This window comes from Desmodus rotundus, chromosome 11 (assembly GCF_022682495.2).
Source record: "Desmodus rotundus isolate HL8 chromosome 11, HLdesRot8A.1, whole genome shotgun sequence".
Classification (NCBI taxonomy): domain Eukaryota; kingdom Metazoa; phylum Chordata; class Mammalia; order Chiroptera; family Phyllostomidae; genus Desmodus; species Desmodus rotundus.
In genome coordinates, this window is record NC_071397.1 from 9,192,748 (window position 1) to 9,208,552 (window position 15,805).

A 15,805-nucleotide genomic window follows, 5' to 3' on the forward strand; every position below is an offset into this window, starting at 1 on the left:
GGCCTTCAACCTCCATCAGAGGCCTCTTTCCATCTAACCAGGTCCTATTCAAGGTCTTCCCCTCCCCTGACCGTGCTGTCATATGATATAAGTGTGGCACTTGGAATATGCCAATGTGTGACCAGTGTCCAGCACACAGCAGGCTCTTCTGTGGTCAAATACGTTTAGCAAACAAGCAAGGTTTAATAACTGTGGCCTGCAGATTAAGTCTGGCCAACGGCCATATTTTGTTTGGCTAAACTGTTTTTTAAAAATCTTAAGAATGCCATTAGATGGCACATCTGCTCTCCAGGCCACCTCAGTCACCACCCCTCCCTATTATTGTCTCATCCCAGGACATCTTACTTACTCACTTTACCTTCCTGGACCCCGTGGGCAGCTAAAGTTTTCATCTCTGCAACTACAAGCACATGTCTGTACCCCTTTGGGAGAGTCACAGTGCACACTAGCATTTTAAAGGCACTGAGATGCCCTTTAACATTGCAACAGGTTTTAAGAAATCCCAAATTTATTTATCCACAGAACCAACCCACCTCCCAGGATGTCTATTATAAACCCTCTACAGAACTGCGGCTCTGAGTGATATACCTCGGGAAATGCTGTCATAATGTGGTCTCCCTCTCAAATGAGGAACACTCTCACAGGGCACAGCCTGAGGATACAGACCCGTGTGGTCTCCGGGAAACTTGACTCAAGGCCTTATCATGACATGCATCATTCAGGACCTGATGCGGTGTTATGGCCACTTTCTTAGTGAGATTAGCAGCTCTGTGGGCAGAGGACTGAGTCAAAGTTGATTCTATATTCCAAGTGCCTGACATCGACAGTGTCTGGCACACGGAGGTTAAGGTTTGGGAATGAATAAAGAACAAAGGGGTTGACGGGGTCGGAGACAGGGCTGGACACTGCAGAGACTCGGTGTCCACAGCCCTATGGCTTAGATACCAGGAGGAAGTTCCACTGAGAGAATACCTGGGGCCACATGGCACTGGGAGACAGCTGCTGATGCTGAGGCCCCACGTTGTTGAGGTGGATCCCACTGGGGGACAAGAGCGGCCGATGGGGAAGGGCGCCGCCGACCCGGCTCAGGTCCAAGCTTGCTGGGTCTCCCATTCCTGTATCAGAAGGCCCCAGGTCCCCATGGGAGCTCTGCATGGCCTGGACCGTTCTGTCGCTTGAGTACGTCTTGGGCTGACTGTCCTCACGCTGCTGGTGCTGGGACAGGTGGCTCTGCTGGTAGAGGGGGTGGCTATAGGGCTGCTGAGGCTCCTGGTAGTAGTACTGGGGCATGGAGCCCAGCTGAATCAGCTGCACAGCGTGCGCCTGCTCCGGGGTGTACTGGTGGGGGTCCCTGTGGTAAGAAGGCGGCTGCAGGTGCATCTGTTGCTGCTGCTGCTCTTGCAAGTGCTGCATCATGGGTGGGGACTGATAATACTGAGGTATCTGCATCGAACCCTGCCGCTGCTGCAGCTGCTGTTGCTGCTGCTGCTGCTGAAGCTGTGACGGGCGAATCTGCAGCTGCGGTTGCATTTCTTGCGTGGGCATACGCTGCTGCCCACCTTGCTGCTGCTGCTGCGGTGGGTAATACTGGTGCTGCTGCATCTGTTGCATGTGCTGGGACAGCATCTGTGAGCCCTGCAGTGGCTGTCCTCCCTGCAATGGCATCTGAGCCAATGGCTGCTGGTAGTCATAATACAGGTGCCCTTGGCTAGGGTGCTGCCCGACCTGAAGAGCTGGTTTGGACAGCCCACCAGTGAAACCAGGGTGAGGTTGCTGGGGCACCTGCTGGTAGCGGGGAGGGACGGATGGTGCTGGGGGCTCCATGGGTTTCTGGGACAGCAGCTGGCGGAGGGCACTGTCAGGGGCTCCATCCATCACTGCTGACTGGGTGTGCAGCACCTGGGCCATATTGTTGACCTGAATCCGCAGGTTTTGGTTGGCAAACACCTGGGTGAAAGAGTCTAGCTTGTGCAGGACACCGCTGGTGAGCTTCTGGGTCCGGATCTCGCTGGCCTGGGAGTAGGTGTACTGGTAGCCATCGGCGGGTTCAGCCTGGGCTGGTGCCCCCCACATCATGTTTGAGTTGGCCAGGTTGCCACGTAGCTGGACGTGGTTTCCAGGCCCTGCGTGACCACCCCACCCTCCCTGCCTCGAGGTATCCACTTGGCCAAGGTTTTTGGAGCCAACAGGCAAGCCTAGCCCATCCCGAGTATCTTGAGGGAAGTGAGGGGAAATGGGTGAGGCCTGAGGGGCATCCATTCCAGCCCCTGTGACTGTATTCCCATAGTTGTGGTTCAGCCCACCATGGACGCCAAGTGGTGGCTGTTGGTAGAAAAGGTTCTCACCACTGTGGGCCACGTGGTTGGTCTTGTACAGCTGCTGATCCCCCATGGTGCCTGCCTCGGTCGTGAATGTCCAGCCACAAAATCATAAAAAAAGGTCAGTGACACAAACCCAAAAGGATTGAAACCCTGAGAAGGTGAGAGGAAGCGTCCACACTACTCCACGGCTGACATGTCTGTGAATGTGGCTGGAGCCAAGTGTTCCTGTCGGCCTGTACCACTCATGGGCAGAGCGGGGGATGTCCCATCCCCACCCGGGCTGAGGTCCGGACCTAACACCACCGTGGTGAAGAGATGCCGCTCACACCTGCAGGACAGATGCAGAGAACAGGAAAGGATTTACCAATGAGCAATTATACCTACCACGACCAGTTACAGAAATAAATAGAAACAGGAGACTCAATTAGAGACAGTGTCATAAGCACGACACCGTCTGCACCAATTCTGCACACCCTGACCCTCCCTTTCATGCCGCTCATTACCCAATGGCGCATGAGTGCACTGATTTGTTAATTCACGGTTTGGCTCACTGATTCATTCCAAACATTCTTCTGGGACCCTGCTATTGAAGGCCCAGCACTACTCTAGGACCTGTGGGAGATACAAAGAAGTTTAAGACTTCCATTAATCAATTAATCTGCTCAACAAATACTTATCAGACACCTACTCAGTGCAAGGCACAATGCGAAGAGATGATTAAGGCATGGGCCAGCTCTTGAGGAGCTAACAGTTAGAAAAGGTAGTGGGTCCATGAATAAGGCAATACAAGGAGGAAAGATGCATGTAATAAAAAGATAAAAATCACAGTATGGGATCTCATAGTCTGTAGAATGTATTTCCAGCAGAACAGAATTGGAGATGGTTTCAATGTTAGTCTGCCTGTTAGGTCAGTGTAGGTACCTGCTTCCTTGTGGTCCCTGCTCAGCGAAACATCTGTGCACAGGGCTGACCCTGTGGCCAGAGGACTGTGATGTGGCCTGGCAGACACACAAAAAAACAGGCTGGGCCAATCAGATTCCCTCTCTTAGAAACATGAACTAGGAAATTTGGAGACTGATCTAGTCTGGTTTGAGCCCAAATAGATTTTTTTTTTAATCATTTATTTTTAGACAGAAGGCAAGGGAGGGAGAAAAACATAAATGTGTTTACCTGCTGGGGACCTGGCCCACAATCCAGGCATGTGCCCTGACTGGGAATCGAACCGGTGACCCCTTCGTTCTCAGGCTAGCACCCAATCCACTGAGCCACATCAGCCAGGGCCCAAATAGATTCTTTTGTGGACTTCAAACTGGGGTATGCAACCCCCTGGGAGTACACAGACTGTCCAAGCACCATACACGCAATTTCCAGATCCTCAACCTCCACAGAAACTCTTTTCTAGAACTGACGGGCGATAGGGGTACGCATTGTCCCTCTATACCTGCTGTTTCATAACAGCCCCCCTCCCTCACAAAAGAAGGGCAAGCCTCTTATCCACTCTGGTCCACATCTTACCTGCGTTTACTGCCCCAGGGGTTAAACTCCTGGCCATCACACAAGAGGACACTTAGAAAACTGAGAAAGCAAGCAACTCTAATAAATGTGTAGTAAATCTTTTTTTGCGGGGGGGGGGGGGAAGGGTTTCCAATCTTTTTTCTTTAGCCTCACCCAAGGACTTTGTTTTCATAGCTTTTAGAGAGAGAGAAAGGGAGGGGGGAAAGGAGAGAGAGAAATACTGATGTGAGAGAAAAACATTGATCAGCTGCCTCCCGTACACACCTGGATCGGGGATCAAACCTGCAGCCTTTCCGTGCACGGGACACTCCAACCGACCAGGGCTCCGGTTCTGTTTTTTTTTTAATTAGGAAGGTCAAACAGAAGTAATTCGAATGAAATTGCTAGTGATCACTATGTGATTTTTGGCTTACAACTCCGCAGCAGATCAAGAACTAACCAAGTGGCCCTGCTTTAACAAAGCTTTGATTTCCATGTACGAGTTCAGGTGAGTGAGGGTTTTCACTGCATATAAATGAAAAAGGGAAGGGCAGTAGATGCTGATCCTTGTCTCACGTCTCATGCAATAAATAATATTCCTCCTTGGATAAATGAACAAACGGAAGAAATAGCCCAGGAGTAGCAATATTCTGTTTCTGGACCTGGCTGGTAACTGCATGGGTGGCTCACTACGGGGTGGCCCAGCCTGGACACTCCGGCCTGGCCACACACAGGTATGTGGACTGCACGCCAATAAAAAATGTATTTTATGTCACCACGGTCTACCCCTCTTACTGCCTTGTCCAACTGAGGCCCCTCTTCCGTCACGCTGCTGCCTCTGCCTGGAACGCCTTTTCACTCTCTCCTCACTTGGCCAGGTGCTGCACATTCTTCAGCTGTGACCCCGTCACTTCCAAAAAGCATTCTGGCCCCAGAATCTACAGCATTACCTGTTCCACGTCCTTCTGTTAGCTTTCAACACAATTAAACTCAAAATATTGGTGGAATAAAACAATTATTTAAGAAGATCATCCAGCATCACCATCTCACTAAGAAGCATTTTCAATATAATTTTAGTTTTTATGCTTATCAATTATTTATCCAAGTTAGTAGTACAATTGTGTTGTTTTGGTCAATTGCACACTATTAATAATTGTAATGATAACTCAAACCAGAACAAAATTTTAATACTTAGAGCTTTATGATTTCAGGAAATTAAAAAAGTTTTAACTTCATATAAAATTATTACAGAGAAATATGATAGGGAAAACAAATGAAAGAGTTTTAAGCATAAAACTGTATTGCACATATTACATTCGGGTAAAATTCCGTGGGGAAAGTGAGACAGAAATAAAATTTCAAGGAGAAAAAGGAACACTGAGCATTAACGAAGAGCGTGTTCATGCATTTTTAAAAGGGGTGATGGCAGGTATCAGATTGCTATGGTGTTCAGATTCTCTTGGATACATTTAAAACATGATGTAATAGTTTGATGTGAAGTTATCGATGTTTATAATATACTGGGAGTTGCATAGTCTACAAATGTATGATTAAAAGTGTAGATGTAAGCTTAAAAGTATGTGAGGGGTATATAGTCTTAAAAAATCATTTTACGGGGGCTTTTTTTGGTAGAGAATGAAGTTTTTATTCACTCTCCAAGAAAGGAGAGGGGCATGGTGTGGAGAGGTACACCAGCCCTTTTGTGGGGGCTTTTAGGCAGCAAACTTCGGGGAGCATGACAGTAGTCCCCCTTTAGCCGAAGGCTAGCCGGAGCTGGTCTCTGACCTTTCTGAACAGCAAAGAGGAGATGGACCAATTTTGAGCGAGGGGTTTGGTTTGGTGGAATGAAGGGAAGGAGTGGGAAGTTACGCGTGAGCTGTGAGTGGCCACTGCAGGCTTCTGAGCAGAGGCCTAAGGATTCTGGGCGTGAGGGCACCGAGCTTCAGGAGCAGGGAGGAGACCAACTCCCCTCGTGTTCACGATGTGGTCTGTATCACTTGGGAGCTTCAGCCCAGATCTGTTCATCAGAAGCTGCATTTTATCCAAACCACCCAAGTCTCTTGTGTGCACATCAAAATTTGAGTAGTGAGGCATTAGCAGGTTCTTGCTGCATCCAGGTCAGACATAATTAAGAGCTGAACTTGGATAACGGTGAACAGGAAGAAAGAGAAATGAAATAAATATCTCCTGTGTGGCCAGTGGGAAGTGTCTGTCCATCCTCCAAGTGCCCTGCCCTTCAGGGGCTGATGACCCAATCGGAGGGAACATCCCTCCTTTCCTCACACATGTTCTCTCCTTGACATCCTCACACCCCACACATAACCTGCTGACACCCAAGACTGACCCCAGCTCGGAGGGGCCGAGGTCCTCATCAGCTGCCTACTCCACGTCCCCACTTTCATGGTCAAAGGCAAACTCAACAACATCTCTTCCAAAATGGACGCTCGTCCAAAGTCTCTCCCTGGACTCCTTTGTCCTCCTTAACTGACTACCACAACCTATCAATTTACCTCCCCGTTTTTTCTTTTTATTAAAAAATATATTTCAAAAATATTCTATTTTCAGAGAGAGAGGAAGGGAGGGGTGATGGGAGGAGAAACATCGACGTGCAAGAGAAACATCAATTGGTTGCCTGTCACACACCCTGAACTGGGGACCTGGCCTGCAACCCAGGCATGTGCCCTGACTGGGAATCAAACTGGCGACCTTTCCATTTGCAGGACAATGCCCACCCCCACTGAGCCACACTGGTCAGGGCCCAAATTTTCTTAACCCCAACCACGTTCCTCTGTCCCACTACTATGACCCTAGTCCAAGACACGGGATCTGCCTTCTGGACTATTTCAGCAGCCTTCCAGCTGGTTTCCCTGCTTTATCTTGTCCAGTCCCCAGAGAGCCGCGGCAGACTGAACTTTTCAAAACATGACTCTGATTCCATCACGCCCCTGTTCAAAACCATTCATGACACCCTAGCTCTCCCAGGTCAAAAATCAAGATCGCGAACAAGGCCTCGAGCAAGGCTGACAGGGCTCTGCGAAGTTCGTCCCCAGCCTCACGACAAATTCCTCTTCTGTTCTGTACCGACTTCCCATCCCTCACCCTGGGCCATTCTGGTCTTCTCTCAGTTCTTTGAACCTCCCAGGCTGCCTCCCACTATGGGAAGGTTGCACAAGCTGATGCCCCCAATTTTGAAAGCTTCCCCTTCTCCCCGCTTCATCTATCCAAGTCCTGGGCATCCTTCAGATCTCAGCTTAAACTGGACTTCCTCAGAGAGTCTACCCTGACCCCCCAACCCCAAGTCTGCACCAGGGGCCTTTCCTGTGTGTTCTCATAAAACCACCTTCCTTCCCTCAAACCACTGTTCTGGTTTGTAATTCTTTTCCCACCAGGGCACTTGTGTGATTGATGGATCTTTCTGTCCTATGATCCTGTTCTCAAGCCCAGCACACTGTAACCCCTCCAATAGGAGGGGTCATATTTATTAAATGAATGAATCAATGAGTGAAAAAATAAGATGGTGGTCAAGTGTCCCAGTGAGTTGATGTAGGTAGAAGGAAAAGACAGTGTAGGCCGAGCAGATGTTAAGGTCCCCTGGAGAGTGTTAGATTTCATCTTGGTTCTGATGGGCAAATGGGGCTTAAAGAGGCGCGAGGGCCAGGAAGGGCATGCCAGAAGAGGGAACAGCGTGCACGAAGGCATGGAGGCAGGTGCAGGGGTCCATGCTGAGGCCCCATGGCCAGCAGAGCTATCTGGTGGGCATTAGGTCCAGTGATTTCAGAATGCCCTGCCAGGCTTAAACCTTGCCCCTTAACCTTTCTGGAAAGCCTTGCCATAAAGTCACCTCCTCCAGGAAGAATAACTTGTTGAAATTCACCAGACTATGACCACGCTGGATGTCGGGTCCCTTCTGGGCCTGTGGGTCAAGTGGAAGCTGGATAACTTTACTTCTGTGGACGTGTCTGGTTTGTTTGCTAAGTGCTCCCAAATTGCTGGGCAAGAGGGATTACTTTGTGTTCTGAGCTACAGGAACAATGCATTCTTCATTCATTGATATATTCAGAACTGCAAAGGTGGTTTATTTATATGCAAAGAGCGTCAGAAAGTCAGAGGCGGGTCCCTACAGTGCGGTTCCTGGGCCAGCAGACACAGCATCACCTGGAACTAGTTATCCATGCTAATTCTTGGGCCCCAGCAGTCTGTGCTTCAACAAGCCCTCCTTTTGAGTCCGATGCCCTCCCAAGCCTTAGAGGCCCCCTAATCTCCCCACATTACAGATGAAGAAACTGAGGCCCAGAGATGGAACTGCTGAACCTAGAACAGTGCCTGGCACACAGCAGTGGGCAACCAAGAACCATACGTTAAGTGAAAAAGAGGGAAAAGAACCCCCCTAGAAAGACTTAAAGACGTAACGGCAAAACTGTGTGTTATTTAATTTACATTAAATTTATCCATTTTTTGAATAGGTGCTATATTCAATTAAACTTCAAAAAGCATAAAGGAGTATATAAAAGAGTGAAAATTAGCCCAAATAAATTTTTAAAAATAAAGTGAAAAGTTAGATCAAATTTTTAAAATGAGGGTATATGCAAAAAGTCTTCCTCCCACACACCCCCAGGCTCCCAGCACCCTCTGGGACACTCACTCAGGCTCTTGTCTATTCCAGAGACATTTTATGTTTGTACAAGAATGCTTGTGCAAACCCCCATTTCCACTCCTTCTACACAGTTCAGATTCTTGTCAAAGGGCTACTTTAGACATAGCATTTAAAACCTGGAGACTTCTTAGCGAATTAGTCAGTCTCAGAGAACTACTATTATACCTACTCAGGATTCATGTCTTTATTACTTTTCTAATAAGGTAAGTGTTACGCTCATTGTGCACGTTTCCTATTGGGTAATTGGCCCCGGGAGCTTTATCAGTCATGAAGTAAACAACAGAACTACTACTTTCACAATTCTTTAGTCAATGCCTCCCTTAGAGCAAGACCCCAGGATTCTGGAGTAGTTTCGATGAATAAATGCCCCCTACAAGCTGAGGGGGGCCCTCTACACTCCCCTTGAAGCCCGATAGTCATAGGACCTGCTTCTGTGCCCACCCGCCCTCTAGCCGTCCAGTGATTCCAAGGCAGGTACTGCATCCTGCCTGTCGTGTGCCCCCCGCCCCCCCCCCCCCCCCCCCCGTGACTAGGTCAGAGCAGATGCTCAGTAAACACTCACTGAACGAAAATGCTGAGTTGGGCGAAAGGGACCCAGAGCAGGCACTTCAAACCCAGGTTTCCATGCGTTTGACACAACCAAGGCCTGGAATTCACTACTTTCTGTTGTGGGCAGTGGGCTAAAGCGCACGGACCTCCAGCAGAGGCTGTCTGCGCACGGCCAGCTGCTAAGCAGCTCCAGCTTTGCAGGCCACCTGATCTCTGCCCTGACTCTGCGCTGGTAGCGGGAAAGCTGCCACAGACAAAATATAAATGAATGGGCGTGACTGTGTTCCCGTGCGACTTTACTTATGGACACAGAAATTTGAATTTTATATGATTTTCACATGTCAAGAAATATTACTGTTTCTTCTCCTGATTTTTCTTCATCCATTAAAAAAATGTAAAAGCACTTCTTAGCTCAGGCTGTACAAGGACAGGTATGGGATGGATTTGGCCACAGCCAGCTTGCTGTCCCCTGTCCAGTGCATCGAACGAAGTCCCTCTGCCCTCCCTCCCTACACCCAGGGGCACCAGCAGACAGAGCACAGGCTGCTGCTATAGAAGGAGACTGTCCAAGAGAACCATCCTTTGAACCAGAAAGAGAGAGAGAGAGAGAAAGAGAGGATGTTGACTTTGGTCGAAGTCTTGGCAGGACTTGTTTGCTTACAATTCATAAGGGGTAACACCCTGCTCCAGCCAGACCGCCACCGCTTGTTTGAGGAAGAAAAACAAAATGATTTCCCTTTTTCCGACACTGGGCCATCGTTCCGAGATTGTATACACAATTCCCCAAATGACTCGGCTTAGGTTTTAGTCCAGCCTTCCTCACGGGTCTGTCAAAGGACCTGAACTTGGATTTCCCTGGGAGTCTTTGTACTACTTTCTCCCCAACACCCAAAAGAAGGGGGAAGCCAAGGCACTTCTCAGAGACGTGGATTTGTGGTTCATGGTCTCTGTAGAGCAATGCTGCTGCTCTAAATGCTGTGGTTAGTCTTCTGATAAATAAAGCCAGTGGGTATTTTATACTCCGGTAACCCAATTACCATGCCGGAGTTCTGCCAATGATTGCAGTGGGCCTGAGGTCTTCCTCCGGGCAGAGACTGGCTGACTCTTGTTCCTCAAGGCCCCAAGCTCCTTGTTTCGGGTTTCATGCTTATTCTCAGCTGTGGGGGGACTTTCAAGACTTCCTTTGGGCAGCAAGGGACATTTGTCTTTGCAACCCCGAGTCTCACCCTGTGGCATCAACTGCTCCCTCCAAGCCCTAGGGATCCAGAGGGAGACTGACTCACAGTCAGTGAGAAGCTGCAAAGTGAGGAGTTTGGACTTCCTGTGGCCTGGAGAATGGAGTAAGTCCCTGGTCCTCATTGTCACCGCGTTCTCTGGCTAGCAGTAATTCTCTACCCAGGAATTAACATCATCTTCCTGGGTACCTGCCACACGCTGCTCCTCCTCTCCCTCCAGAGCTGGCATGGAGGGTGTGGAAGCTGAAGATGTGGGGAGAGAAGAGGGGACCGTAAGAACCTCAGGTGGCTTCCTGGAGGAGGCAGCCATGGTCTGAGCAGGCCTTGTTGATATATTCCTGGATAGTTTTTCAAGCTACCCTCATCTACAAATGGCTGGTAGGGAGATCAGGGATATGGGCAAGGACTGTGTAACTACAGTGTGGTGAGCAGGGCACCAGAGAGCCCGAGGTTGACGAGAGGTCTGCAGAGAGAAGCAAGGCAGGGAGACACCTGAACAATTCGCACATGAGCTCCTGAGTGACCCAAACCCTGGCTACTTCATAGTCACAAGTTTCTCCCGAGGAGGAGATGCTGGGAGAATTTCAGGATTGATCTGCAACCATACTGAAGGCCTAGTTTGTGCCCGATTTGACCAGGACGTGGCCTCTGCCCTCAGGGTCCAGAGACCAGCGTTTGTGCTCTCTCTCACCTTTCGTACAAACACACTGAGGACCTGCCGTGCCAAGACTCTGCTGGAGCAGATAAAACCAGAAATCCTGTGTCTTTAATCTCCCAGCCTGGAGGGTGGAGGCAGGGTTTCCAAAAGATTCCAAGACGTTGCATAAAAAAGAGGTAGAGGAGGGCCTTGAAGGGGGTTGAGGTCCCTCCAGCCAGGGACCAGAATGCACAGGAGGCAGACCCTGGCTGTCCGGGACTCTGAAAGGGTCTTGTCAGGGTGCCAAGCTAGAGGGGTCTAGGCCTGGGCCTGCAGGGAGGATTCTCCACTCCTGTCCCCAAGGATTGGGACTCAGGCCTTATGAATCAGCCCTCGGGACTCTGGCCAGAGAAAGGATGCCCATCCCCGAAGCTGACCTGGGCAGGGCAGGGCAGGGCCAGGGTGAAGGAGTGGGAGATTTCCCTCCAGTTGCTCTGACGAAGCTCCAGGGAGTGTGTGTGTTGGGGGGTGAAGACACAGGGGAGGGGGTGCTGGTTGGTGGGTAGGTCTGGACCCCGTGGCTCCACCCCTGCCATCAGAGTGAACTATACACAAGAAAACACAAGTCGAGCACCCGCGAGCTACGTTTCAATCACTCAAGCCCACACATGGTTGCTGAGCTGCCGAGAGAGCCAACAGCCCACTGGCTTCCACTGCAGGTGTGACCAGGAGGGGAGTGCCCAGCACTGTCACCGGGACGCAGCAGATATTCACTTCCCAAATGGAGCAGCAGGCTTGGCTTGGTCTGTGGCCTTCAGAGACTTCAGACTGTAAAAATCAAAAGCCCCTGGACACCCAAGGCCCCAGAGACGGGGTGGGTGTCTCGGAGAAACCAAACCCTTTCTTTCTGGAAAACTAGCTCGCAGGTCACTGGGCGACAGTGTGCGATGCCCCTTGTGTGTGAAGTAACTGCGCACTGGTGTGCTCGTGCTTGGGGTATCTTTGGTCTCACGTGGCTTTCCTGCCTGGGTTTCAGACCGGAGGAACCCCAGGTTATGACGTCAGACCCCAGTAAAGAGCAGCAGCGACACAGGCCTCATCCTCGGGCAATGCCGCAGACCCCAGCTCTTCATTTGGAAGATGAGGATGCTTCGACGAGCAACCCCCAAGGCCTCTGGCTCAGAGCTCTGAGACTTTCGGGGGACTCTTGGGAGTCAAGAAACAGACCAGAGGGACGCCCATTATCTGGGGCTGGAGGCCTTCCCAGCAGCACCTCCCCGAGGGCGTGACCTCTCTGAGGGCAGCCTTTCCAGTCAGACGGAGGAGCTCCTCCTCGTTCAAGGGCCCCGAGGGACCTCGCCCACCCTAGGCGCACCTTGAGCAGGCTCCCAGGGCCCCCAGGAAGCTGCAGAGGGAGGGGAACAAGGAGTGAACAGACCAAGGGAGCCAATGGGGAAGGCGTCCTGTAGGAGACGAGCCAGCGGAGCTGCTGTTTCATCAGCAGGGCCTTGCTGCCGAGGCTAAGGGTTATGTACAGATGTGACCGAGAAGCCAAGCAGTTCAGAATGAAGCTGGAAGTGAACATGCCCCACAAGCTCCCTCACCTGACATCCCTACTGGCAGGAGTTTTGGGTGCATGTCGTGGGAGGACCAAGGGGGTGGCATCCACCCACCAAACGGTACTAAGAGGACCTAGGAGAGCAAGAGGGTACAGCCTGCCCTTTTCTGGGTTTGCTCCCTCCTCTGCTAATCCCTTTCAACACCCCTGGGAAGCCCCCAAACCTGGCTGGACTTGGTCCAGTCATATGTCCTGTTGGTCATCAGCCTCTATGATCTCACTGTCCCAATTTTTTGCCAAAACGGCTTCCTTTTGCTGCTATAAAACCAGAGGGCGGAGGCGATGTACCCACCAGGGGCCCCTGCAGAGAGACTGTGGAGACACTGTGAGGACCAAACCCTCGGGGAGGGTTTCACGGCCCACGCATGCACTCTTCCATTTGCTGGAAACATTACTCCACCAGGCCGGTCACCTTGATGCTGTATATTCAACCAACACTAGGCTTGAAGTTCTACAGGAGGAGAACTGTGTCTCGACATGTCTGTTTTAATGCCTCTGCCACCCTTTCCCACCGCACCATGGTCAGTGTTTAAGCCGAAGCAGATTCACTCAATGTTTATGAAACGCACCAAACAAGTTTATCAAACATCACCCTGTGTGCATGGCTGAAGAGCAGGAACTGAAGGAGCCAATGCCCTTCTCAGCGAGCTGACACGGCCCAGCGCCAAGGCCAGAACGCCAGTCTCAGACCGTCCCTGACACTGAGCAGGCGTCCTCCAGCTCTGTGTGCAGATGGAACCCAGAGGGGCGGCCTGCCGTCGGGGTGGGGGGCAGCGGGAAAGCCACCAGCACTCTGCTGAGGAGCTGGACTAAGATGCTGCTCAGCAAATGGGAAGGAAGAGTGACCACGATCACTCCTCCACGGGCGCTAACCTCAGGGCAGGCCCGGCGCCAAGCCCTTCACAACAACCACGGCAGGCGGGAACGTGCAAGCGTCACGCCTCACTGCCCTGCCAACTTGGGATGAACATTCTCAGATGTGTCCCCTTAGGAGCCCCTGTGAAAATGTCTTTAGGATATATATCCAGGAGTTCAGAATTCCCTGTTTAGTAAGTTGGTTACAGCAGAGATTCATAACATATGACACATACAACTGGCTTATAGACAAATGTGTGCACCTAAGTGTTGTTTGAATAGCCAAAGGTTGCAAACATCCCAAATGTCTATCAGTAAGAGACTGGTGGAAGAGAAGCATGGAATAACCACACGACAGAATACTATACAGCTGTTAAAAAGAACATAGAAACTATGAGCTGGTATAGAAAGACTGCCAAGGTTAAAATAGAATATATATATATATGTAAGTAGTTGATTCTCATTATTCATGGTACTTATGTTCTACCAAGTTGCCCCAAACACCGAATTAGCAAGCGCTGTACCCCTGCTTCTAGGGAAATACAGGGTCAGGTTCCTACAAGCCTGTGGTCGTAACACTTCCATCAACCAATCAATACATAATCTTGTTCATGCGTGTTTCTGTTTAAAGACACCTTATTTAATATACACTGTTGATTTGTTAACAATGAACTTGGGGCTGACAGCACTGTAACTCCTGTCTGGCTGAAGCTTATCTAATACCTATTTTCTCTCTGAGGTGCATCAGAGCCTGCCTGCCCTGAAATTCTAGACAGCATGTCAGCACTCTGCTTGGGGGCCACTGGAAACAGCAAAATCATCAACGTAAAGCACAAAAATATGAAAACAGACAAATAAACAAAACCTGGCACTAAGTAGACCATGAGGAGGACCCTCGCTTACAGCGTGGAAGCCGAAACTAGGCGGCAGGGTGGCAGGTGACTCGATTTCTCACCGCTCTGTGCGCGTGTGCCCAGCGATGGCCTCGAAAGCGCCACAGGTATTGCTTTTGAGGTTACAGATGAATTGTAGAGAGTGGGAGAATTTGCACATATGGAATCGGTGAATAATGAAGATGGACTATATATTTATAGTTGCTTGTTATGCATAAAGAAAATCTGGAAAGAACAAGAAACTAGTAATAGCTGTCTATGTAGAAGGGGCATCTCTGGGCTGAATGGGAAGAAGAGTAGGAAGGAAACATCATTTTATAGCTTTTTATATTTTTGTGAATTATTAAACCGTGGGAATCTACTGCTTCTTCAAAAATAAATAAATAAATAAACAGCCCCGGTTGGTGTAGCTGAGTGGATTGAATGCCGGCCTGCGAACCAAAGGGTTGCTGGTTCGATTCCCAGTCAGGGCACATGCCTGGGCTGCAGGCCAGGTCCCCAGGAGGGGATGGTCAAACGGCAACCACACGTTGATGTTTCTCTCCTTCTCTTTCTCCACCTCTTCCCCTCTCTAAAAATAAAGTAAATGGTCCAGGCCTTTTCTTTGCTCTCAGGTTTGTGGAACAGAGCAGAGCTCTGCGCCTGTCTTTTATGCATAAAGCGCACCATAACGCACAGTCTATAATTTCCCAGTTTCTGTAACAAGGAGCCGGAAGTCAGGACACCGTGAGGGGAATGTGGGCGCAGACCCCTCCCACTGGCTCAGGTTCCCTCTGCCCCAGGACCAGTCCTCAACAACTACCCGCTCACCCCAAACTTGGCAGCAATTCCCTTTCAGTGCCTTGCTTTTGTAAGTTCTTTCTAGAGCATTCGGTTTACTTTACACAGAAGCAGCATTTCTCGTTCTTTTTGGCATCCATCGGTCCTTAGCTTACACGGCAGTTACTGGACTTAGGGAGTTACAAGAGCAGGGACCAGGGGAACAAGCAGGTGCTGGTGGGCGGAGTCTGGGGGCTGTGGGGAGGTCAGCTGCCATCCAATGGCAGAAGCTGGTTAAGACAGCCTCACCGGTGTGTGACTGCGCGGTGTGAACTTTAATCCGAGCATACCCCATTTGTCATCAGCATCGAGGCGAGACCCTCCACCAGCAAAAAGATTACGATTTGCTGAAGGCTCAGATGATGGCTAGCATTTTTTAGCAATAAAGCATTGAACAAATTATAGTATGTAAATTTTTTAGACACGAAGCTATTGCACACTTAACAGACTACAGTATAGTGTAAACATAGCTTTTCTATGCACCGGGAAACCAAAACTTTCGTGTGACTCGCTTTACTGTGACGCTCACTTGACCGCAGCCGTCTGGAACCAAACCCGCAGCGTCCCCGAGGTTGGCCTGCGCACCGTACAGCGCACGGTGGGGTTGGATTACGCCTTTCTGCGCTGCTCCTCCTGCATTTCACGTCTTAGCTGTGTCTGTGGATCAGGCACAGGCTCCGGGAGGCAGAAAGCTGGGTTCCCTGTGGTGCTCAGGGCAGACCTGGGGTGG

At 50.2% G+C, this 15,805-nt stretch overlaps 1 protein-coding gene across 18 annotated transcripts in view; it reads right to left on the minus strand.

The window, feature by feature from the left end:
- TRERF1 (transcriptional regulating factor 1) overlaps positions 1-15,805 on the minus strand; it is a 198,929-nt gene that overhangs the window by 33,411 nt on the left and 149,713 nt on the right. For 17 of the 18 annotated variants that reach the window (XM_045193155.2, XM_045193166.3, XM_045193165.3 and 14 more), the window contains one exon: positions 973-2,649. In XM_045193155.2, the coding sequence (XP_045049090.2) occupies positions 973-2,391 (1,419 nt within the window). In that variant the 5' untranslated portion in view covers positions 2,392-2,649. Of the gene's footprint in view, positions 1-972; positions 2,650-2,824; positions 2,934-15,805 lie in introns of all 18 variants that reach the window. The other variant, XM_045193153.2, reaches the window with a different exon arrangement.